This window comes from Eleutherodactylus coqui, chromosome 13, assembly GCF_035609145.1.
Source record: "Eleutherodactylus coqui strain aEleCoq1 chromosome 13, aEleCoq1.hap1, whole genome shotgun sequence".
NCBI classification, from domain to species: domain Eukaryota; kingdom Metazoa; phylum Chordata; class Amphibia; order Anura; family Eleutherodactylidae; genus Eleutherodactylus; species Eleutherodactylus coqui.
The window spans coordinates 116473040-116499738 of NC_089849.1; the positions used below are offsets into that span (position 1 = coordinate 116473040).

Genomic DNA, 26699 nt, shown 5'->3' on the forward strand with positions numbered 1-26699 from the left:
AAATTTTTAATGCAGCAGTAGCGGCGTCGCTAGCGTGACATGACTGTGCAGGCAGTCCTTTACTGAAGGCCATCGCAAGTTTCACTAGGAAATTGGCAAATAGGCAAGTGTTCTGCGCTATCGCAGAAAAATAAGACCTGCTGTTGTTGTGTTTCGGTCTCACAGCATAGTTCTGTGAGAAAAATCACATATGTAAATAGACCCATTTCGAAATAATGGTTTTTATTTTTCGAGCATTTTGCAACGCACAAATCTCGCACGGGAAAATCACCCATATAAATACGGCCTAGAAGTCTGATTTTCTATTGGGAGCTGTGGGAGAAGACTTAGGCCGCCTGCAGAGGACCGTCACACGCCCCTGAAGTGACCAGTGCGGCTCACCACCTTCCGCATCTGCTTCTCTCTGTGATGTGCCGGCTGCCGATCAGCCGCGCATGCGCAGAGCGGAGCCGGCGGCCCGGGAGTGACATTTCTGTGCGAGCCTCTGCGAGACCCGCACAGAAATGGAACATGTCGCGATTTGTTTTCCATGTGTGATTTCATGCGGACAAACCGCCGCTGTCTGCATAGAACTGTGTTTTCTAATGTAATCCTATGGCAGCGTCCACAGTCTCTGAATTTCCACCCGTGTGCAGGGGGCCTTAAGGGGGTGAACAAAAAGATGGATAATATTGTGTAAAAGTCTCTTCTGCATGCAATAAAACAACAAATGGACATATACTCCCCTCTCCCCGCTCCTGCTGTTCCCGTGTCAATCACTGAGCTCTCCTATTGGCTGCAGCGCCTGTGACGTCCCGTAAGCAGGCTGGGGAAGCCTATAAATGTGACATCAGAGGGGAGACCCAGAATGGTGGCTTGGGACACAGTGGGAGCAGGGAGAGGTGCATGCAAAATAGACTTGGATCACCCCTGAGCTGTTGTCATGAACATATTGACTGCTACCAAGCTTTCCCAGAATCTCCATAGAAGAAAAAGACTTAATTGCTATAAGAGCCTCACTTGGTGCTTTAAACGTTAAAATCACCACTAGACTGGCATGTGGGGCTTTGCATTGATAACATACAGGCAGAGTGATATGCCGGCTGACCAGCTCAGCTCCTGTAATGGGTCTTAATGAGTGGAGACGGAACAGGGGAATTAATATTCATCAGTCCGTCAGATCCAAGGCAGCAGGTAATGGGGGAAGGAGGGGGATTGTATCATGCAAATGGATTTATAGTTCGTCGGTCATCCAGGTGCTTTACCTGCAGTGAACCTTGCAGCAGTAATACGTACTGTAGTCATCTTACATCATCCCATTGTTATAGCCACATTCACTATATACTAATGAGGCGGCATGATCTGATGGGGACCTTGCCCGCCTCCATTAATTACGCTCTACTGCTTCTTGAGATTGTGTGAAGTGTAAAATTATTGGATGTAGGGCTAAATTTCTCAACTTAAACAAGTAAATCAGCCTGTTGTTTCATCAGAGGCTCAGACTGCTGATTCTTTCCTTCCCGCTTTACACTGCAGCCTGCCTCTTCATATGTGGTTGCTTTGTATAAAGGTAAGCCGAACAGAAGCTCATGGCGATCTCTCATTTTTAGTTAATACTATAGAAACACTTTGTCAGAGGATCATTTGGCTCATCTGTACCTCCCCTATACTTTACACTGCAGCTTTTGCTTTTTCAGATTGGTTGCGGTGTATTAGAGGCCAAGCAGAACGTTTGTAACATCACCCTCCTGTGTCATCAGAGGGTCAGACTGCTGCTCTCCCCTGCCCAATGCTTTACACTACAACGCTGCTTTTTAGATTGGTTGCTATGTGTAAGCATAAGCTCAGCAAAAATTCAGTGTCTGGTGATTTGTTTTTTTGTACATCTAAGGCTGGATTCACACAGGGCGGATTTGCCGCGGTTCTGCCGCAGCAGATCCGCCCGCGGCAAAACCGCCCGCGGCCGCTAATCTCGGGATTAGCCAGCCATGTGGACGAGGTTTCTCAGAAACCTCGTCCACACGGGACGGCTAATCCGCTGCGGTAAATCCGGTTGAAGCTGCATGTCTGTTTACAGTCGGTTTTTTGTTTGTTACGGCCGCGCTCTCCTTTATGGGAGAGCTGGCCACAACGGAAAAGCATGCGGCCGGACCGCTTCAAAGCCGCCGCGGCTTAAACTGCGGCGGTTCTCCCGGCGGAAATCTCGCGGTTTTTGCTGCGGCCAAACCGCGAGATTTCCGACGAAAATACGCCCAGTGTGAACCCTGCCTAACTGTGGTCTCCCAGCATGGCTGACTGCCGCATGGACTTGATGAACTCTCTCCATCTGTGTAAAAATGTTTAAAATTTAGACCCAATGTTAAGGGAGTAAAGAAGAGGGAATAGTATTTGCAGAGGTCAATTCTATCACAAACATTTATTGGTGCCGTGGCCCCCAGTGATTATAAGGCCGCCTGCAGACGGGCGGAAATTCCGCGGCAGGATTTCCCCACAGAATTTCTGCCCCTGGACGCCTGCAGAGGATTGCATTACAGCACGTAATCCTATGCAGACGGCCGCGGTTTGTCTGCGCGAAATCCCGCGCAGCAAACAAACCGTGGCATGCTCTAAACGTGAGTGAAACGTCACTCACCGGCTCCGCTCTGCGCATGCGCCGACTGCCCGGCAACCGGCACATGAAAGAGCCGGAGCTGCGGGAGCGGGTGAGTACGCGGTGCTCTCTGCAGGCGCTCGGGTCGGGTCCCGCTGCGAGAATTCTCGCCGCCGGATCCGACCAGGCCGTCTGCAGGCGGCCTAAAGCTTCTGACTCGCTGCCAGGGACTTTGCCCATTGGTTTACTACATAATAAAGCTCTGAGGCATACGGTTTGTCATTGAAGAGAATCAGCGGTATATAGACTTCAGGCAATACTTCATGGGGAAGAGTCTGTAAATGAGCTCTGCGATAGGAGCCACACTAGCGACTTCCTCCAAAAAGATCATCTCTGTAGATAGGCGATCCAAAGGAGTGAAGCAACATAGTGAAGGATTGCTAACATTGAGCACTCAAGTATTCTCAATGAAATGTGCCTGAAAATGTCTCCAATGAAGAGCTGAAACCATAGGGCTATACATCTTGTACCTCTGATTGAAGTCTCTTGATTGTGTTCGTCTCATCTGTAGACAGCTGTTTCAGCGTTTTGCCCCTCATCAGTACAGAACAGGCTACTGGTTGGAGGTGAGTTATGCAACTGCAGTGGCCCAGTACATGCTTTTCCTGGCCCCCTCCATAATGTCATACATGTATGTCCAATGTAGATGCTCTGTGCAAACCGGTCTTGTCATTCTGTTACGGGTATTGCGCAGCTTCAGCAAATGAGGTTGTGTTTGCAGCGCCTGGAGACTGTCTGGGTATTAGTGTATTTTGACACCACCAGGAATTCCTGGTGCAGTCAAGATTGACAGGGGGGTGATGCCCCCTGTACCTGATTGGCTGGAGTGCTTCTTCGCCTTCAGGTCCTGCAGGGGCACTAAACTGATTTAGACAAGGGATACAGCGGGTGCCGCCGCTGCATTCCCACAGGCCGAGGTGTGCAAGTGCGTTCCCCCGTGGCGTGAGGTGCAAGTGCATTCCCCAATGGCGACACTGAAGTGACAGCACTTTCCTTCTCAGCTGTCAGCAGGGGATTGGCAGTCAGAGATGACACACAGGCGGCCACCGTCACAGAACACACAGAGGCGGGCGGTGCGACGGAGCATGCTGCCAACAGGCCAAACGGAGCCGTGAGCCACCGGCAGGACGGTGGTGTTCGACGGCAAGGAGGCATGATGTGGCGGGTAGGTGGTAAGCATAGCTGAAATCCTGGGGCGAATGGAGCGCACACACTCTTCAGCCTCTGGATTGAATTGCGGCTGCCCTAGAAGGTTAGGCAGAGAGTTCCTTGGCTTCTTACCCTTCATTACATGTAAATGCTGCCATGTGTACGGCAGTATAATGACCGCATTTACAGGTATTCATGTAAGGCTAAGAAGCGAAGGAACATTCAGCCTACGCCTGCAGCGCTGCCACTAATTAATCCACAGTGTGCAGCTAGGACCTTCCACGCTTGACCCTATCGGAAGCTAGGGGTGTGAGAGGGGCATTCCTCCTGTTAAACTCCTAGCTTCCGGTGGCGTCAAGATACACTAAAACCAACTGTCACGTGTCACGTGGTATGAGTGAAGGTATAAACTAGCAGTGCTTGAGAGCGAGAAAGCAGCTTCCATCTTGAGTTCCACCAAGGAGAAAAAGTACAGAGCTGTATGGGGGTACCTTCAACTTTCATCCAGCGAACATGCAAGAAGAGAGGTTCCACGGATTGTGTGTTGCTGGAAAGAGAGTGAGCAGCATCTTTCCAAGGCCTAGTGCAGAGGTACTCATTCTCAATTGTTTAACACCTGAGCGTCTGGTAGTCTGGCACTGCCAGGTACTCTACTTTAATTCACACTCAAGCGTCCTAAAGTCTGGGTCTGCCGTGTGGAGGTACACTAATTCCTGCACTTTCCAAACCTGTAATTTATGCCTTGTGTATTGTTGAAGTTTCTCGGAAGTCAAGTTATTCCAGGCCCTGACCGTTCCCGGGGTCCTGAGGTACTTTATCACTGCCTGTGGCTCAATTAATTCCCCACTGATGTTCATTCTGGTGTGTACCAGAACGATGGCATCACCCGTGACCGACTCTTTCCCTGTTTTCTACTATCTATTGGGCTTCCTTATCCTAGGGGTGTCCGGAAGAGGCTCTGCCCTGGCCTTGGTTGCGTGCGTCCCTCCGGGAGGCAGCGTGGTAAGTGCCACTGTCACAAGCCAGCATCTTGCCCTCTCAGCTCCTCAGAGCATGCCATGTGTCTAGGGTCACCCTACGGGACGTTGCACACCTTTTAGACCAAACTATTATCGTTCAGCTTAAATGTGAGCCAATGACTTGCGAGAGTCGTGAGGTTCTTGCTCGTTCAGTTTCAGCCCGCGTAAAAACCAGCGCCGGCTCGTGGGGTTATCGGGTGGTTGAAAGACTGATCATTCATTGTTTCACATGCGGTAGGAAAGTAGAACACTGAATGAATTGTGCAGTCTAAACGGGCTGCCCGAGTGCGACCGTGTTGGTTATCATGTAAAGCGTTGCCTGAGGAAAAGCCGCCTCTGTCACTAGCTTACCTCCTGAAAAAGTCCGTTGGCCAGTCCTCATAGAATTGGTGGCTTCTGTTTATCTATCTCGAATGTGTATGGCCAGGCTATGGGACCATTCAGACAGGTGTATAATTGGGCCATGTGCTGTCTGTCTCTTCCATGGACTGCACACAGATCTATTCTAACCATCTGAGCTGCTCACACAGTCTTTCACAGGGACCGATCACTGCATGTGCAAGGAGTTTCCTGCTTTGTACGGAGGGGTAAGACAAAACAGCCTATATACAGATGGATGACTCTTTTTTTGGAGAAGTCTCTGGCTAGCGTGAGGTAGTTTTCTTTCTTTTGGAGGAGAAATAATGTACTGTATAATATAATAAGAGGACTCTGCTGCCTTATATACTTGTCATCAGGTGAAAGTCCAAGGTGAACACTGAGACCCATAACATTGCTAGTGGGAAGTACATGGGATTACTTACTACTACTGCCACCATCTCCCATCGGGCAACTACTGTACCCTGCCAAACAGTGGCTGATTGGCACAAAAACACGCATACTTGTCAATACTGAGCAACAGAGAATCTTCTGTCCTATGTGTGATATATCGTAGTTGGCCACTCTAAACAGATCTGCACACTTGTTGCCATTCTTCCACTTCAGTGCAGGGATAGATGTTCATAAAAACTTCTCACCATCCTCTCTATTTCTAATCTGACTTTTTCTTCAGAAATGAAACGTTTTATTACAGCTTTGCCCTATTTTGTTTTGTGTAATTGGCCCTTTCTACACTGTTTTCAAGATTCCTACTTTTTTAATTGCTCTCTTCAATGTCTCATGGTTTTTTTTTTTTTTTTTTTTTTGTGAACTAAGGCTTTCTAGGAAGGTGGTAGGGACTGAGGTTTGATGTGCCTATTATCCGCTCGTCCATCTCTTTACATCTCTAGGGGGTTCCTGATTGAAAGAAGAAACAGGCTGTATTTTCTAATAGGCAAAATAGAGGAAGTATAAGAAGCAGGAAGCAGGAGGGGGGAGGAAATTCTTCCAAAACATAAAGGTCTATATGTATTCTCTCCCCAACCCACCGCCTTCCTGCGGATTCCCACAGACATCACAAGATTTGGATATTTCATGTCACGAGGGGGGAAGAGAGCGTTGGAACAAGGTCACAGGACCAAATCCTTATACTGAAACCACACAATCCCACAGCACAAGATGAGCAACATGGGATGTGAGAGACTAGCAGTCACATTATATATAGCTCCATTATCAATAGTCTTCTAATCCTTTGACAGTCGTGTTGCAGTTTTGCTATGACTGTAGAAGTCATATCCCAAAGCACCTGTTCCTCGGAGCCTCTTAGCACAAGTATGTAATTGGCTTTTCTAGAATACTTTAGTGTTTAAATTCTTTAGTTTTCAAGATCTCTTCTTGCTGTGAGTTAATAGAAGCAGTCCAGCAGCTGACTACCCACATAACTATAGGGCTCTATTCACAGTGGGGTCACGGGTTCTGTCATATTATTATGAATGATATGACAGATCTCACAGGATTCACTTTTTGCGTGTTTTTTGTTTTTAAATCCCCCATTGACTAAAGTAGACATCTATGTTTGGACTTCTTTTTGGTGGTAAGAATAGCACAGCATACAATACTATTCTTGTCATGGAAACCTCTGAACCCAGTTGAATCCCCATTATAAGTCATAGTAGCCCCAGTAGTAACAGTGATTTCCCCCCTCCCTTTCATAGTGGTCCTAGTACTAATGGCAATCTCTACAGGCTTTCTACTCACCTAGCCTGCAGCTGCTGCAAGGTCTGTGACCTTGGCATCTGCGCTGCTAACAGGACTATGCACACAAGCGCTGGAGGGGAGAAGTCAGTGGTCACCGACTGCACTGCTGCCACCAGACCAGAGCATCTGGCAGGGTGGGTAGAATTCCTTTTAGGTTTGATGCACGGCCAGCAGGCCGGATTCATCCTACAGGTCTTGGGTTTGATGTGTATGCAGCGTCCTATAGGGCAGGGGTCCCCAACTCCAGTCCTCAGGGACCACCAACAGGTCATGTTTTCAGGATATCCTATAGTAAGAACACCTGTGGCAATGTGTGAGGCACTGCTGATAATTACATCACCCGTGCAACACTGAGGAAAATCCTGAAAACATGACCTGTTGGCGGTCTCTGAGGACTGGAGTTGGGGAACCCTGCTGTAGGGTGACCCCCGGACACATGGCATACCCTGAGGAGCTGGGAGGGCAAGATACTTGCTTGTCACGGCAGCACTTGCCACACTCCCTCCCGGAGGGACACACGCAGCCAAGGCCAGGGCAGAGCTGGGCCTCTTCTGGACATCCCTAGGATAGGGATGCCCAATAGATGGTAAAACAAGGAAAGAGTTTGTCACGGGTGACGCCACCATTCTAGTACACACCAGAATGAACATCGGTTGGGAAATAATTGAGCCACAGGCAGTGATCGAGTACCTCAGGACCCTGGGAACCGTCAGGGTCTGGAATAACTTTACTTCAGAGAAACGTCAACAATACACAAGGCATAAATTACAGGTTTGGAAAGTGCAGGAATTGGAATACCTCCACAAGGCAGACCCAGACTTCAGGACGCTTGAGTGTGAATTAAAGTAGAGTACCTCCACCTGGCAGCGGAGAATAAAATGAGCCGCAGACAGATATAAAGTACATCAGGTTCTTGGGAATGGGCAGGGCCTGGAATAACCTTGACTTGGCAAACTTCAACAATACAAGGCACAATCTAGAGAAATGACAGTGCAGGAAATTAAGACTTGAGAAGTAGTACCTTCACCCAGTGATCCGGACTTCAGGACAGCCGGGTGTGAAAGACAAAATGGGTGTACCTCTACGTGGTTATCCACTAGTTCCGGACGGCCACGTAGGAAATGATCACATAACCGTACCTCTGCACTGGACCTTGACCAGCACTCATGGTTGCTCTGCTTAGGTGTGGCTGACTCCTTCCGCCTCACATGCACATCCAAGCTGGGAAAACCTCCTCTTCCATGTTTGACTACATAAGGGCTAAAGGCACCCCCATGTAGCTGGACCTCCTCACTCCGACTCCAGAAGACGTGGACCCTTTCCCGTTCTCCAACACTCACTTTTATCACCTCTCTCATACCACGTGATTGGACATAAATGGATACATTTACAGACAGTCTCCAGGCTTTGCAAACACTTAACCTCTCACTTGCTGCAACTGTGCAATATACATAATAGCATGACAAGACAGTTTTGCACAGAGCATCTTAATAGGACATACATGTATGACACTATGGAGGGGGCCACGAAAGCATATACTGGGCCACTACATGTACATCTGAAATAGGTAGTGAATAGAGATGAGTGAGCACGCTCGTTTAAGGCTGCTTGAGGGTACATCAGTCTTTTCGAGTAACTGCTTACTCGTCGGAGCACCATCACTCCCCCACCCCACCCCACCCCCGCCGCCCTCCCACATGGTGCTCCGAAGAGTAAGCCGTTACTCGAAAAGACCGATGCTCTCTTGAGCATCAGCCTTAAGCTAGCGTGCTTGCTCATCTCTAGTAGTGAAGAAACTTTGAAAATTGTCTTAGTTGGAGCTCTTGTTTTGTTTCTACAGTTCCTGTGGAGACTTGTGTATCCATGGCAACAGACTACAAAAACCCTCTGTAGTCTGATCCAAAGTTTTGCTGGTTTCTATCTCTCCTCTGCTTCTTCCTAACATACATTTAGTAAGCAGAAGAGAAGTATGGGAGTAAAACTGCAGTATCTGTCTAGATCAGGCTTGTCTATGGTCTGTTACCATGGCGACTAATAGATCTGCATAGGAGCTGTAGACACAACAGAAATATATGTTTTTAATGAACATGGTTTGCAAATTACTATATATGTGAAAACCTGTTTTACTGTATTGAGATGTTTTGACATTGTAGACCCAAAGTCTGAGGCTGCACTGCAAAAAGGTTATCATGGGGACCTTGTGTGGATTCAAATCACAGTCATGGTCGTTATGCCTGTATGTATGTGGAGTAATGGTGACTTTTATCCACAGAAATGCCCTTTTGACAAAAATAAGATGGTGACATGCTGGCGTCAGAACCAGTAGTGCAGCTTCAGGCCTTCAGAAGTAGATATGGCAACTGACCCAAGAATGTCCGCGTACAACCCAATGTGGTATGGATACATGTTTCCCCTTTTTGCTTCCCTGCAGTCGTTGCTGTTCTGGGCGCTGGTCATCGCTGTCTGTGCTTTCCTCAATCTGCTGCTTGTCGTCATCTATCTCCTTTGCTTCTGCTGCTGCAAGAAGGAAGAAGACACTGAAACCAAGAAAACTGGATCCTGTTGCGTCACGTGGACTGCCACGGTTTCAGGCCTCCTGTGCTGGTGAGATTGATGTTATATTTCCCTGCCACCTACCTCACTGCAAAATTGGGATTATCCTCCGTAATCTAGTGGATGATTAGGGGTGGTATATAAGAAAGTACAATGTTACTTACAGATATGTTGAAATTGATATGTAAACCCAATGCATCCCGTATGAATTTGAAGCATTTAGAAGGGGTTTCCACTTTCATGTAATTAAAGGACATTTTGAACTTTGACATGAATGGCATCAAAAATGCCTAATGGTTGTGAGGTGCAGCTTGGTGACCCGCACCTAACATGGAACCTTTGACCTCTGTGTTACAAGCGAAACAGCAGATGGCAACCAAGAAAGTCAGGAGAGTGATATATAATATATTCTATTTTTGACCCACTAGGGGATTTGAATATCTCCATCTTTTGTCATTCTTATAATACACTGCTATACTACAGTATAGCAGTGTATTATAATAGCTTTGAAGCTCAGGCAGAGGTTAAGCCTTGTAGGCTACTGTAGTTGGCTGAATCAGAGGCCACATTCAAGCTTCTGGGTGCCATAGCAACCCATTGGTGTCAGCCCCTCTGTCTGTCAGCCTCTTAGATGCCGCGGTTGCTTTGACCATGACATGTAAAGAGTTAAACAGCGGGAATCAGAGATTCCTTTGCTCAGGCTATTGTCAAACAGCCGAGCACCCGCTTCTTCATAAAGCTCCTTTACGGCCGCAATAAAAAGGCAAATCAGCGGTCATTAAGAGGTTAAGATCTGTGCTTAAAGTCAGTGAATGGGAACATTTTGTTTAGAGGGTAGAAAAAAAGTCATATGCTCATTTTGCTCACAGTGACATGGCTTGTTATAAGGCCTCCTGTCCACAGGTTTTTTTTTCTCCCCTGCGTTTCCTACAGCGATTAATCCAGCCGCGGGAAAAGCAGTGAACACTTTCCATAGACTACTATGGAAAGCGCAGCCCCGCTGTCCACGAACAGAGAATCCTAGCGATTCTCCGTCCACAGGATTTACATCGCAGCATGCTGCGATTTGCCGCAATTCTCCGTGGTGATCCTATCTGTCAAATATGCTCAACGCAGAGAACCGTCAACTCTCCCCGGCGGTATATCACTATGCCCGTGGACAGGAGGCCTGAGAGAGGACTCTGATATACGTGAAAAAGTCCTGCACTTGTTTTAAGTAGGACCAGCTCAAGATTGGCTTTCTAAATGTAAACAAGAATTGGTTTATTCACTGACAGTAAGCGGAGATCTTGACCACATTTGCCATTAGGGAAAACCTTTCTGGGAAAACTGTAATAAACATAGCTGCAGTTAGAGCTTCCAGATGTGTGCTCCCAGCTTTTCTAAACTTTCTGTACAGGCATTCCTTCCAGTTATACAGATATGGTAGGTGATGGAGAATGGCCAGAATGGAAATCATTCAGCTATTCCACAAACTGATAAAAACTCAAATGCCAGAATAGAGGAGCTCCGTTAAACTTGCATCTTACCAGAGGGATAAACTGCCGTCTGAGTTGTGTGGTATCTGATATGGCTTCTCGCACAGAAGTTGCCATCCAGCTTTCTCAGGCTTCTGAATAGCAAACAAGTCAAATTATGCAAATAGTCTGTTGGGAGGGGGCGTACAGGAAATGTAATAGCTGCCATGTACGCCCATAAAGAGGGAATAATGTTCCTCCCTTTTATACACTCGCTGATGGCGGGAGGGAACAAACATCGCATGCTATCCGAGTCCAAGCAAAATTAAATGGCTATTGCTGTTTAGGTGCTTGAACAAGCTGTGTGCAAGCGATGTTCATCCCATTAGACTATAGTAAGACTGGGCCGGTGATGGGTGTACAGCATCACTGGCACATCGTGCTCTGCCCTTGGATGCCACGTCTGCAATCTCTTCCTCTGCACAGCAGGGGTCCTGGCCTGAGCCCACGAATCTCTTTGATTAGATTTTACTCTCTCCTAGGGCTTAGCGTGAGGATTGTGTGTATAATCCCGGAGCAGCCCGTGAAATGCTGATCTGCACATCGGGATCAGGGGGTGTGCGGGGAAGTGACAGGGCAGCCATGCAGCAACAGTCACAACATAATTCCATTTTACACTGCTACAGGAATTAAGGGGAATGTCTCGGCAGAGAATGACCTACTGTTTTTAAATCATATTTTTTTTTTTTTACATGTTTCAGAGCCTCACAATAGGCTGACCCCTTCTGTTCTGTAGAGATCACTTTCATTATCACAAGCAGGATTGTAATGAGAGGGAATACCTAAATATAGAGAACGCAGAATCATATCATTTACAATAAATGATGTCACAGTTCACCTCCTCCCCCTCGGCACAGGCCACAGAGCATGCCCTAACACTCAAATAGAAGTTAGTCATCTGCAAGCTACAGGCTCCTGTAGTCCAAGTGGCTACTGTAAAGTGTAACAATATCTAGTTCTAATTAATTAAAAAAATGTGATTCAAGTACATTTTGTTTAATCGCACCCACTGCTGCCGGGCCAGCAGACATAGGCTCTGGCCATGAAGTGGTTGTCACGGAATATAATCAGGCAAAATTGTGCTTTTGTGTGTTTGTTTTTTTTTGTTTTTTTTAAATTCCATTTTACAAAATAATTGAAGAAAGGTGCTCCTTTTATATACTTGGGGGTGTCCACAGGTACGTCAAGAAATTGTACGCAATCTCATCGCACAACTTTCTGCAGTCAATATATCCATAATGTAAAAGGTGATTTACTTTGTAAATGCATTGTATTACTTTTTGAGCGAAGGTCGTCTTTGTAGTGAGCTAAGCAGCAGCAAATGTGAAAAAGACGTGGGTATACTAATAGATCACCGACTGAACATGAGTCAACAAGGTGATGCAGCAGCCAAGAAGGCAAACACAATTCTGAGATGTATTAAGAGAAGCATAGAGTCTAGATCACGTGAGGTCATTATCCCCCTCTACTCTTCCTTAGTCAGACCTCATCTGGAATACTGTGTCCAGTTCTGCGCACCGCACTTTAAAAAACACATGGACAAGCTGGAGCAAGTTCAGAGAAGAGTTACCAAGATGGTAATCGGTCTGCAAATCATGTCCTATGAAGAACGGTTAAAGGATCTGGGAATGTTCAGCTTGCAGAAGAGAAGGCTGAGAGGAGACTTAACAGTGGTCTACAAATATCTGAAGGGCTGTCACAGTGCAGAGGGATCAGCCCTATTCTCATCTGCACAAGGAAAGACTAGAAGCAATGGGATGAAACTGAAAGGGAGGAGACACAGATTAGATATTAGACAGTGACGGGGATCAATGAGTGGAACAGGTTACCACGGGAGGAGGTGAGTTCTTTCAATAGAAGTGTTCAAACAAAGGCTGGACAAGTATCTGTCTGGGATGATTTAGTGAATCCTGCACTGAGCAGGGGGTTGGACCTGATGACCCTGGAGGTCCCTTCCAACTCTACCGTTCTATGATTAGTCTAGAGCTATATCTGTGAGGTTTGACCAGGGCAAATGTTGCTGTGCTTTTTAAAGGGGTACTTGTTTGTCGGACAATTTGTGCTGATCTAGTAGCGTTGTTGTAATATTCTTACACTAAAATTGTTGTTGCTTTACCCCTGCGAATCATACTTGAAGTGGTCACCACTAAGGTTGCCCTTCAGCTTTTCTGCTGTAGACGGGGTACCCTCTTGTTTGGAATGTGTTAAACCAAATATTTTAAAGGCACAGCGGTTCATTAATAATTAATAAAGTGTGTATATTTACACAGACCTGTGCTTTTAATTACTAATTTACCTATGTGCCTCTAAAATATATGCGCACAGAGCCATAGTGTGGTAGTTTTGGAGACAGGAGAGCGCCCTTTTCTGGGCTCTTGAGCTTTCAGGAAAGAAGCCTTGTGTCCCTTTTAAATCAGCAGATTCAGTGACATCACCGTTAACGCACTCATGCAAACTGTTTTTTTTTGTTTTTTTTTACGATAAACGTTACGCCTAAATGCAGTATAAGGCCAGTTAGGGAAGAGGCTGAGGGAGCAGGATGTCACTCCTGACATTACTTAGCACGGACATCCTGTGTCAACAGTGAAAAACACGAAGTATAAGGACTTACAAATGGAAACTGAGACCGAGTGTGGCTAAAGTCACATGCAGTAATAGGGCATCCTGCTACACTTAGCCTTATTCACATCAGTGAGTGCGATTCTGGTTAGTGCGTTTAACACGCCAGTGTCACCCGGTCAGGAGTATTTTTACCCCACAGGGTTTTTTTTTCCAGGAATGAATGCAATTTAGAGGAGAAAAAAGAAAATTTAATATTTTTGCAAATACGTAATTTTAAACGCAGTATTTCTTTTCTATAGTGCACATGAAAATAAGGATTTACACCCCAAAATAGATACCCCCGTTTGTCCTTTGTTGAGAAATATACCCATTGTGGCCCTAATCTTATGTCTGTATGCACAAAAAGGCCCAAACTGAAAGGAGCAGCCGGTGGCTTTCAGAACAGACATTTTGCTTGAAGGCATTTTAGGGCCCCATAGCACACTTCTAGAGCCCTTGAGCCACCAATGCGATAGAGAACCCCCACAAATGACCCCATTTAGAAAACTAGACCTCTTAACGCATTCATCTAGGGGTGTACTGTGTATCTTGACCCCACAGTTTTTGAATGAAATCTAAGCAAAGCAGTAGAAAAAAAATTACGATTTTCATATTTTTGGGCAATTGTGTAAATTTAAAAACCATTTTTTTTTTGTACAGTGTACATAGGAATGAAGGCTTGCATCCCAAAATGGATACCTCGTGTTCAGAAACGTGCCCATTGTGGCTCTAATCTACTTGCAGGACTCATGGCTAGGCCTATAATGGAGGGAACACCCATTGGATTTCAGGGCACAACTGAATAAATTGTGCGGGGGAAAAAAAAAATTTGACTCCCTTTTTGGCGTCCCCTAAATCTTAGATAAAAGTAATAATGTAAACTGTGTGGTATGTTCAAAGAGGGGTAATTACGGAGGCTGGTTGGGATGGGCACATGGAGCAATTAAGCTGGGTATCCCCCCATCTCCCATGCTTTTTGGGGGGTATTTCTTAACCTCAGCAGCAGGGATGGGGTGTATAAAGTGCCGCTCTGTGAGGCTTCATAAGCTTGCTGAGGTGCAGCTCTCGCGCACAGAAGGCGCTCAACAAGCTGCTCCTGGAACTGCATGAAGGCGAGCGTTCCCCGGGCTTCTTGTAAATTACGTATTACAGGTAGCGGTCTGAATAATGCTGGGCTCACACGGCTGTATGTGGGGTCCTCTTGTGAAGGCCTGCATCGGATCCCAGCTTTGACCCCAGCCATGGCCCTGCGTACGGCCGTGTACTGCATACTAACACAGGCGGTCATGCGCAGTACACCGTTTTTTTGTTTACTTCCCGCACCGTGGCTTAGCGATGACACGGGTACCTGTAGCCCGTATACAATGTAGTAACGTATGGGCTGCGGGTAGATCTGTGACCATAGAGCACAATGGGCTCTATGTTGCGGATATTTGTGGTAAAATAGAACCTACTGCTTTCTGCGAGTGGATTACATAATTCTGACCTGCTAATGTGAGCAGAATTGATGCATTTAATTGATCTGCATATTACCGCGGCTCAGACGCATGCGGACTCCGTAATTCCTATCCAGTCGTGTGAGACCAGCCTAAGTAGATCGCTACCTTTTTATCATGTGACCGGGGACCGCTCAACGAGGCCACTGGTCAGTGCTTCAGGCTCTCAGCTGCCTTTGGTAGCCGGGAGGAAGCAGATTTTAAATTTCTCGGGCTCCCTGGCTCCTGCAAATGTGTCCGCCATTTTGCTGATGGGCGCAAGCGCAGAATCCAGGTAAGGTCTGTGGTGGAATATTGCGTCGGGGTTCAAATACGGAGTCCTCCGGTAAAAACTTTAATTTCCTCTCACCGATCACATCGGTGAGGGGAGAGGAAACGCCAACTTTTATTTTTTAACTTTTACGTGAGTTACCTTATTTATTGGATAACGGCGATCACGTGGCCAGGAACCGCTCACTGCAGCCCCCTGTGATATCTCCAGTCTCTTGGCTACCTTTGCTAGCCAAGAGCTGGGAGATTTTAAACTTCCTGGGCAATCCTCAACTTTTGCGCATGCATCCGCCATTGTGCTGACGGGCGCATGCGCAGAAGCTGCGGTAAGGTCTGCGGATAAAGATCCCATTGTGGTACAAATCTGGAGACCTTAGTTATGTAATTTCATCTTCCCTCACTGTTATGATCCCTAATGGAAGATGAAACTTTAGCTTTTTAAACTTTTTTTTCTTTATTTTAACTTTTTTAACTTGACATGTTCACTGTTCTCCAATGAATAACAATGATCATGTGACTGGGAACCGCATACCGCAGCCCCCGTTCACATCTCCCTGCACTCTGCTATCTTTGACAGCCAGGTGAATGCAGATTTTAAATTTGCCAGGCTCTCTGGCTTTCTGCGCATGCGCAGAAGTCCGCGGCAGGTCCTGCTCTCCGCGGGACATCGTGGAGGACTGGGGTGAGTATTTTCAGCTGCCCCCATAGATCCAATCCAACAGGGCAGCTGAAACTTTAGCTTTTTTTAAAACTTTTCTTTTACTTCTCTGTGATCGCCTGCATCCACTGGATAGCGCCAATCGTATGGGCAGGGCAGGGCTAGGGAGGGGGGGGGGGGCCCATGAAGGCTCCATGTTGTCTACCTCCGGTTACCGGAGCATGTAGCTGTCACATCCACAACACACGTGGCTTTAATCCTCGGGATGCATGTTTTTACGTCCCTGAGGATTAAAGCCCATTTAGCTAGGATGTAAAAACACTATGGGGCCTCACTAAGGGGTTAATGGGTCTAAGTTCTGTCACTTTCAAACTCTGATTTGAGATCTTTTACACAGGTTGCAACTGGTCGTCCCAGCGATAATCGTCCTGTGCTGAATGGAGGTGGAGCGGAGCAGGGATCATTCTGGCCCATCCACCTCCATTTACAGTAAACTTGTACAAACTCTGAGCTATTTTGTCTTGTGGGGCTTGCTGTAGTGTGAGGCATACTGGCACGGAGAAACGGGCAGCGGCAGGGGTACAGTAGGGAGGCAGAGGGATGAATGACGTGCTCCATGCAGGGGGGCAGATAGTTCTCCTATATCAAACTACTATATACTTCTTGACACACTCCAAAGTGCAAATCACTGAACAAGTAGGAGATGCTGGGATATTGCAGCTCTGAAGCCAGCAGAATTATAAATACAGTGGTGGAGTTTTCTGAATCAGCAAAAGATAAAATACAGCAAGCCCCACAAGACAAAATAGCTCCGGGTTTGTACAAGTTTACTGTAAATGGAGGTGGATGGGCCAGAATGATTCCCGGTCTGGGCCTTTCAGCTAACTGAGGGGGGACCAAAGACAAGTTAAAGCTATAATTTTATATATTATATTTAATTATAGCTTTAACTTGTCTTTGGTCCAGCCTCAGTTAGCTGTAGGGCCTAGACCTACAAAAAAGCGTAAGGAAATATAGAAATTAGGGGCAGAGAATGATGGGTCTAATGTACAGAACCGAGCTGAGAGGGAGGATGCTCTGGGTGACCGTGTGACAGGGAAAGCCCCCTATAAGAATAAACATGGCTGGCAATGGTGCAGTCAGACAGCTATTTCCTGTTCCACAGACTGGAGGCAGTAGAAGCTGCAGCACACGAGGTGAGGCTTGCAAATGGAATGTGCAGTAAAACTGGGTGTTCTAAAGAGCTAAAACAGAGTATTTTTCATTTTCTTGCAAAATTCTTGACTGTTCCAGGCCTCCCACAGCTGTAATAAACAGTGTTTCCTCTTGTGCAAATCTCTCTCGTTTCTCACAGCAGGGCTCAGGAAGGCAAGCATCTAAAGGTACCTTTTAAGGCCCATTTACATGCCACGATTATCGCCCAAAATTTGTTAAAACGATGACCTGAGTTGTTGAGTGTAAATGCTTCCATCGTTTACTCTTCGGCTGAACGATTATTTTAAAGTGAGCTTAAAATCCATAATTCAGCCGGAGAGTAGATAACAGACCTCACACTGTTTTCTATGGGAGTGGCTGATTACATTGTATTCATGCAGGCAACCTGTGACAGCCCATTCTAGAACAAAGGAGCTGATTGCTGAGCTGAGACCACCTGCTGAGTTTCTGCAAGCAGCTACTATTGGCTCATCTGCACACAAATGAAGCTGATGAAGTACTAATGGACATTAGTGCCAATTAGTGCTTTATGCAAAATGATTACTGAAACTCTCAATCTTTCAATTGCTTGAATGATTCTTTGCATGTAAATGAGCCTTTACACAGGGTGCTTATTACCTGATTCATCTCTGGAAACTGCAAATTCGGGTGATAGTCGCCCCGTATATATGCGGCAGCCAATAGGGAACAGAGCTAAAAACCAAGCGTCTTTCGGCCCATGTAAATGGGCGTCCTTGATCTATGAACATCTGCTTGTTTGCAGTGAATGGCCAGAAGTGATCTCCAGCCGCTCCGCCTTCATTCTCTGACAGACTATCGTCTGATGTGGAGTGATGGTTGCTGGGATGTCTGTTGGACACTTATGTACCCAACAGTCGTCCTGTGTGAAGGAACCTTAATACAGTGTGAATTGTATACTATGTATTTCAGGGGGTGACCTAAAACACCAGTGTTTTCTTTGTGTCGACTTTACAGCAACCTCACACCACTGTGCAACTGGGGCGGTGCTCATCCAACTGCGTAAAATACTATTACTAGCCTACATGGGGCAATGATCGCTCGATTGTTGGCTCAGAAGTGTTCATTCCCATTCTTTAAATTATTTTTAGTAAAACTAGCCTTTATCATGTAAATGGACTGGGTGCATGCAGTGCTGATCAGGGCATCCAGGATTAAAACTTCTTCTCCAAGTAGATCAGATTTATTGTCGTACTCTCCTTAAGGATCAGAACTGAATTAGATGAATTCTTTTCTAGTGCCATGTGGTACTTGAAATGTCAAATAGCGGGCTGCCAACCAGTGACCCTGAATTAATGGAGATACCACTTACAATACCCAGTGTTCGCAACCTTCTCTTTTTTTTCTTTTTCCCCACTCCAGCCCATCAGTGACAAGAGTACCACACGCTAATTTTCTCATCCTCTTCCTCCACTATCTCCTAATTCTAATACAGGGGTAAGTGGTGGGGAATGCGTTCCTAATAAAAAATGACAGATTATTGGGCATTTTAGGTTATGATCTGAAGTCAACACAGTGATAGGAGTTTGAAAATTGAGCCGTCCGTCTCTCCCAACCATCAGAGCCTGCAAGGGGTTTGACCACATACCATACTCTGGTGGCTGACGGGGATGCTGACACTGTGTGTTTGCTTGTTCCAGAGGGGGGAAAACTGCAAATGATGAACATTCAGAAATCTAGTTATCACTATTCCAATTCCTCACCTTTGCCTTGTGCTATACAACCATTTATCCGCTGCTGTAAAAGGACCCTTACACCATAACATGGTCCCTGGGTTGTTCTGCTCTGACGTAGTCATGACAGATCACCGCCTCCTATATGATCAGTACATTCTTGTGAAATATTCTGCGCTGCTGAAGAATAGATATACAATGTTGGGCTGTGGTCTCGCCTCCTTTCTTCATATCTTGCCCCATCACATGAAACTCCATTCTCTCATCTAATCATATGAGTGAACAGGTCACTGCCTCCTACAAGATCAACTCATTCTTCTCCTGCTGCTTTCATCGCTTTCATGATTTGATGACTGTCCGTAGGCTGTTCTGTTTCAAAACTCTGTTTTCATCTGTGATGGCCCCCATGACTTTGACTTAAGGGGTAGTCCCATCTGGACAGCCCATTATCTAAATGTAGGATGCTGTATCAAAAACAAGGGCAAAGTGTAACGTGCCTGCTACGGTCTGATGCATGTTTCCATGGAGCTAGCATTCTGGAAACATGAATGCTCGACCAATTGGAGAACCTGTCTCTTCAGCCAATCCAAACGTCTGGCTGATCGGTCAATGAGGAGTCTGGGTTAGCAGATGAAGCGGGGGTAGGCTTAGTGTGACCAGCGGGATATATACCTACTTGGCCCTTTTACCTCTGCCACTTATCAAGTCTTTTTCTTCGGGGTTCCACATGCTAGTCTGCTGTTAGGGGGTATCACATAAGCGGATTTGAATTGCAGATTCCGCAATCAATGTTCGTGCGGATGATGAGCAGTAATATGCAGGCATTGAAATGCATGTATTTTCTCCGCTTCGCTCACACTTACGGGTAGGAATTGTGGATTCCGTGTACACAGGAAAAAATCGCAACATGCTCTATTTTACGCGTATGGGCTCCATTGATCTCTATGGATGCGTTCGATCAGCAGTACGTACACAATTAACATCACATATGGACACGGATTTGTCCACACGTTGCTAGGAGACCAGATACAAATGGAGAAAAGGAATAATGAATATGAAAAAAAGAATAAAAGTGGTTCATACTACTTTCAAAATAAGTAGTATAAAGCAACCAAGCCTTGAGAGCCATAATCCATCCTGAAGGCTCTCGAATATTTCACCACGACAGCACAAGAGAATGTCGCCTGCGCAATAGAAGGGTGCTTCCAGGGGGTTGGGCTACATTCTGATATTCCCTGCTTGTGATCTTTCTTCCACGCGGACAATATGCTATCAATATACGGAAAACCGCACGCATGCGCAATAAGTTTCCACGATCATTCACAGGTCTGCTGCTGCAGATACCCACCCACGGATTCCAACCCGCTCGTGTCAACCCAGCCTGATTTCTGTTGTGACTCTTCGGGCCTGACCTGATCTGATACACTTGTTCTGTTTATACCAGTTACATGAACCTATCTTCACCTTCTATTCTGTACTATACATTCTCACGTGAATTCTGATTTTAGCTTGTCGGACTACCACTTTAATTGCCGTCCTGTACCGTATAGTCCGCCCTAGTTTTGACTCTGCTCTGTATATATCCTTTGGCCCTGTGTTTTCCACTGACCTCTCACTACTGACCCCTGAGTTTTCCAGATCTGTTGCCTGTTCGCTCCACGAATCAGTGACACACCCTGGGGATTCATAGCGGTTAAAGACCACATCCTGCTTGCAGAGGTTAAAGTGAAAGCCTGCGATTCCCTAGGAGCTGCTAACCAAAGTAGCCAGTGCCAAGTCTGCTTGTGTGTTTGCCGTTTCCTCTCAATGGCAATGTCATACACAGCACTTCATAGGACATGTCGCCATGATGGACAGCAATTTAGGTGAGCCTCCAAAAGTGTGTTCATATAGGGTGGTAGTATAGCAGATGCAACCAGTCGATGCTGTGTTGCATGACTTCACAAGATGCTTGGTTAGTTTTTCTCTTTTACCAGCACTGATTTTATAGGTACTGGTGCATCTGGTCTCCACCAGAAGTAGGGGTTGGAGAGATCAGTGGGCCTGACTCACTGACAGGGAAGGGGCAAGTGACGGCCGCAGCAGTGGATTGTCTGATGCAGGTCTGCTCTCTGGCAACGTTCCCCTCCTGACTCTTTAAGTGTCCCCCTGCCGGCTGCTGTTACTTTCTCTGGCGTCCGACCATAATTTCCCCTCTTGGCTCCTGCAACTTGCCTCGGAGCTGTCCCTTTTGCCGTTGCTGCTCCTGCGCTGTGAGTCTTCCCTGTGCTGTGCTCCGGTCCTCCTGCAGCGCTGCTTAAGCTGGCCCCGAAGTCACCATGGAGGCACCAACGCAGAAGGCAGCGCCGCTGTGAACAGCAAGAGCATACACTGCCATTCAGCTCCACTGTGGTGCCCCGCTGTCAGTATTTCCGCCGGCCTCCCTTTTTCCTTGGAATCTGTTCTTGCTGGCATCCCCCGCTGTCACTATCGCTGCCGGACAACCTTCTCCTGGAGCTGCTTACCAACAACCTCCGGTGGTCATGACCCGCCTGCGGTGGGGTGGGGGGGAAGACTAATGAGACAAGGTAACCCAGCAGGGAAATTGCAGGCTGACAGCTGGGGAGGGGATGATATTTGGGCATAATGGGTAACAGCCATGACATGAGATGCTGGGGGCATCACCTGCCCTTCCCTGTCACTGAGCCAGGCCAACCCATGTCTTCACCCCGAGTTCCGGTGGAGACGAGATGCACCAGGAACGATTGTATATGCACTGGCGAGCCGCAGTATTTCTTTAGAATACCATTATTTGTATACCTCTATTGCTAGCAAAAGCATGTGTTCAGTGAAAAGAAAAAGCCTATTCTACTATTGTTACTGTATATTATCATGTTAGTTTTTTATTCCTAGACTAATTTTTTTTTCTTTTCAGTGTCTGATTGCCTATTTACAAGCTATTCTTATCTTAGCCTTTTAATTGCTATGTTTTTTTTTTTATGGTGCATGTTTTTCAGACTTGCTTAATATACGCACAATATATTTGGATGAATCCTTTTTATGTAGTATGTTAAACATTCTATATTCATTATCTTTTTTTATAGCACGTATACAATACATTCGGATGAACTCTTGCTTGCATACGATTTTTCTTGTTTCCTGTCTTGGGACTTGCCATTTTTTTCCCAACATTCTATGTAAATAGTGTACACCCCAGCTATCTGAACAAGAGGCCCTTTTGGCCTTGAAACAGGTTAGTCGCTTGGTTTAATAGTACTGTAGAGGGATGCTTGTCTTTTCTTTATCTTCACGAAGGTTGTCCTATCCCAGCCTTTTCACTTTTTATCCACATGCTGACCTGTTGGCGATCATCTGATCACACCTGCTGCCCAAATGTGCTAGTATCAATATTACACTCATTTAAATGAGTCCTCTTTGCAATTCTCCATTGTGGTTACTAGAGGAGAGTTCCAAGCAGTGGGCCTCTATCCTTTATGAAGGCCATATGCCCTCATATAGCACCAGGACAGGGGGTGGTCTCAACGTTTTGTTTTTCCCAACCAGCTTTAAGGGAGTTGGTCATCAATATTAGTTTGGTGGGGGGTCACTGCCCCTGACCCCCACTGATTAGCTGTTTGCTGGGCTGCTGTGCTTGTGCATGAAGCAAATTTTATGCAGGAAGTAGGCAGCTCCATTTTCACTTATCAGTCGAGACAAAGGACTTATTTGGGAATAGAGCTGGCTGCTTCCTGCGGAAATCCCAGGTGGTGAACCAATGCCGATCTAGTGGTGATTGGTCATTACTAATTTAAAGCTGGACTGGGCTGCAATCAGTGACCATAGTACAAAGGCTTTATTAGTTACCAGAACGTACATCTCATTTGTACTGGTACTCCCCAGTGGTGGGTTTTAAATTGTCAAAAATCCCAACGCAATACTGGAATGCCTTCTCTGAATTCTATAGAGGAGGTAAGTCATGATTCTCTGCTATATAGACACACACAGCAACTTCATAGGAAGCTGGTTGACCTACTTTTTTGTTTTGGACTGTGCGGAAGCCGTGGTGACCTGCACAAAAAATCCACATGAGCATGGTGAAAATGTAAAACTATGCAGGTATTGAACCATGCACCTGAAAGGTAGTTTAATAGTAAGGTCCAGCATAAGTTAGCCTTCTTCCCAGTATAATAATGCTATCTTTTTTTTTTTTTTATACAAAATGTCCTTTCATACTACATAACGGGGACTAAGCTAAGCTGTTAGTGGTGTCTGGGTAAGCTTGTCTACAAGTTTCCATGACACCCATCAGAATTATGAATTCAGCTCTGAAGTTTAATACAGGTTGTAACACATTGTCTTTCTGTCCTCTCCCTCATTTTATTATGCACTGCCAAATGCCTGCACCAATCTGCACCAAATTTGCTACATATCTACGTCAGGCGCTTCTGAAGGTTTTAGACCAGGTTTCAACTCTCTAGAAACTACTGTTCTTGACATTCGCACAAAAAACAAAATGCTTTATTGGACAGCCCTGCTTCAGTAGAGCCCCCTGTATTAAAATATTGTAGTGAACTATACTTGTCTCTCCACGGCCGCCTGGATCTGACACTGCAGCCCTGCTGTGGCCCTGGTTGTGACAGATGTAACAGAAAATAAGGTGACCGCCGCAACGTCACGTCCCTGGACTCCTGGCATCATGCCGCTCAGGATGTGAGCACCACTGTCAGGACAGCAAGCATTAACATTAGTTTCCTGGGACACCATCTGTCACAGCAATCGCTGGGACTATAGTGCTTGATACCAGTGTCCAGGTTGCCAGAAGGTAGTGCCTAGCCCAGTGATAGATACTTACACTGTGATGAAGGACAATGGGGTATTAGTGTATCTTGACGCCACCAGAAGCTAGGGGTTTGACAGGGGGAACGCCCCTCTCACACCCCCAGCTCCCGATGGGATCAAGGCACAAAGGTGGTTGAAGGTCCTAAAGTCGGTGAATGTGAGCCGTATGATGTGGAATGTCAGTAAACAGACCTGCATAGATACAGCCCTGTGTCACTGTCCCGCCGCTATGGGGTCGCAGCTGTACTTCTCGTGCACCTGGAGGCGTCAGCAGGCTGTAATCAAGATTCCCCCAGCGCAGTTGGGTCCCTGATGTGGGCTGGCAGCTCTCTTGTCGCTGCTGCAGTATGCCGGTGAACGCTGTGCGATGGTGTCCCCCGCGGCTCTACACTCCCTGCTTTCCTGATCCAGTGTGCTGGGGAGGCATGGAAAGTATGCCCCCGCTGTGGCCTCTGTGCTGCTGTATGTGTACACGGCCAGTGTGAGTTACAGGCGGCCCGCTGGTGTGTCTGCCCTGCAGAAGGTTACACATATCTGGGGGAGAAGAATGGAGCTGAATGTGCGCCGCTGCCCGCAAACTGCCTCCACAACACAGTCTCTTCATTGACTGTTGCCGAAGGCCCTCACCGCTGCAGAAGTCAGCGGGATGCCGGGAAAGGCTGTTTCAGCAGGGGCAATCATGCGCACTAGCGGTGCCTGGCAGCGAGCACAGGTGCAGGCTGCCACCCTCTACTACACCACTTCGTGCTCCAGCATTACATCAGTGGCTTTCCAAGGACCTTCAAGCAACACAGATCTGCAGCCAATCAGGTTGAAGGGGTGTCACCCCCTGTCAATCTTCCTGGTGGCGTCAAGATACACTAATACCGGACAATGGTGAGGTGAGAACTTAAGGACCAAGCACCATAAATTTACGGTACTTGCTCCTGGGATTGAATCCCCACTGATAGCAAAAATACATCACGAGATTAAAGCCTCTGTTCCTGCAATCAAGCAGGAGCAGGTTGGGTTCTCAGCTGTTAGTCACCGCTTCTGCCTACTTCTTTCCCGGGTACATAGTGCTAGTTCCGCTATACGACCCGGTGATTGTGACACCCCCCCCCCCTCTCCTTCCCCGGGTGCCACCTGTTAAGGCCCATTTCGACACAATGAGAATCGCTCAAAGCTGCCTTTTGAGCGATTCTCTTTTTGCCTCCATGCTGGGACATCATGCAGTTTTCATGCACGAGTCGTTAATTGCTGAATTATAGCTAGCTAGAATTGAGTGATCAGCTGTTATCAGCAGAGCTGGCTGTTATCACAGCCGGCTGCACTGATAAGATTCTCTCTGCTAATATCTCACTGTGAATTTACAGTGGGGACACTAGCAGTCAGAGTGGAGAAGAATACAGCTGTATTCTTCTATAAACAGCTGCGGCTGTGTCCCGCTCCGCTTGCATATTCTATAGTAGCTAAAGTAGCTACCATAAAGGTATGCAAAGATGATCGCTCAAAACTGTCAAACTATCATTTGAGCGACTTTTGAGAAATTATCTGTCAGTGTAAATAGGGCTTTACAGTCGAGCTGCAGGGTCCTAGCAGACACTGATCAGCCCTGCTAGTCTTGCATGACGTCATGGTGGACATATATATTAAAAAAAAAAAAAAAAAGACAAAATAAGTTTACTAAAATATAGATGGATAGATATTTATAGTATTTTTATTATGGGAAAGGGTTCCTTATTTTGTGTTGGTGGTTTTGAGATATATAGGTGTATATATCTATCTCAAAACTTTCAAAACAAAATGAGGAACCCTTTCCCATACTTTATTTTAGCGTAAATCTACTTTTAAAAACCACTATAAGGCCTCCCTCACACAGCAGCACTGCAAAGCGCCATGATTATACTGTCGTTTTCGGCTGACAGCAGGGTTTAGCAACCTAATCATTGATGAGATGCACTCAATGCAAAAATATAACAAGACTCTGCGATCAAACTGATGCCTCCTAGGCTCCATTGAAAACAATGGCAGCATTATACAATGACTAGTGCAGCGCTCAGAACGCCACGCTGTTCGCAGTAAAAAGCACTTGTGTGAGGGAGGCCTAAATTTTTTTTTTTTTTTTTTTTTTTTTTTTTTTTTTAAATCTGTTTTTTGTTAGTTTTATTGGGGCTAAAAAGCTTTAAAAAAAAAAGTAAATGAAAAAAAAGATATAAAAATTGGCCCTATTTGTCATGGGGAAAATGCAGCAAAAATAATTTTGGTAGAAGGAGAAAAAAAATGGCAGTAAAACCACCAGGTGGGCAAAATCCCTGAAAAGCAGCCTTGTGTGGCGCAGTAGAAATGCAGTCCTAAGCTTGCAAGTTCAATCCCTGCGCGGTTCAGGTAGCCGGATCAAGGGTGACTCTGCCTTAAATCCCTCAGAGGTTGGTAAAATGAGTACCCAGCCTGGTGAATGGTAATAAATTACCTGTAAGCGCTGCGATATAAGTTGGCGCTATACAAACAACTTATTTTTTTTTAATTTAAAGTGTCTGGTCCTTAAGGGGTTAAGATGTTCTAGGAAGAAAAAATAAATAAACCAGACAAAGTTAAAGGAATGCTCAGGGCAAAACCGCTGCTGTTACGCCTGGGGCCGGGCTTCCAGCAGCAGAGCATGGCACATGGAGGTCATGCCCTACCCTCAGACTCTGCACCAGACGTAAGTGTATCCCTTTTTTGTGTCCTTTATAAGACCACTTTCTTAGTGACCTTCACTCCCAGTAATTCTGTAACATTTTTCATCATCCAATTCCCCTGAATCTGCCTTAGCACTCCGCATTATACTAGCGACATTACCTTATCAGCGTCTAGACAAATGCTGAAGGGAGAGGAATATGCTGGCAGCTTGACAAAGTAGAGACTACAGAGATTGCAAGCTCCTCTGGGTCAGGACCCCATTCCTTTTAATGAATGCAAGCTAATTAGTATTTAGTATGATTCACTG

General features: G+C 46.2%; 1 protein-coding gene across 1 annotated transcript in view; it reads left to right on the forward strand.

Annotated features, from left to right (window-relative positions):
• TTYH2 (tweety family member 2) overlaps window positions 1-26699 on the forward strand; it is an 89870-nt gene that overhangs the window by 17899 nt on the left and 45272 nt on the right. The window contains exon 2 of the mRNA XM_066586215.1: window positions 9344-9516. Within this exon, the coding sequence (XP_066442312.1) occupies window positions 9344-9516 (173 nt within the window). The remainder of the gene's footprint in view (window positions 1-9343; window positions 9517-26699) is intronic.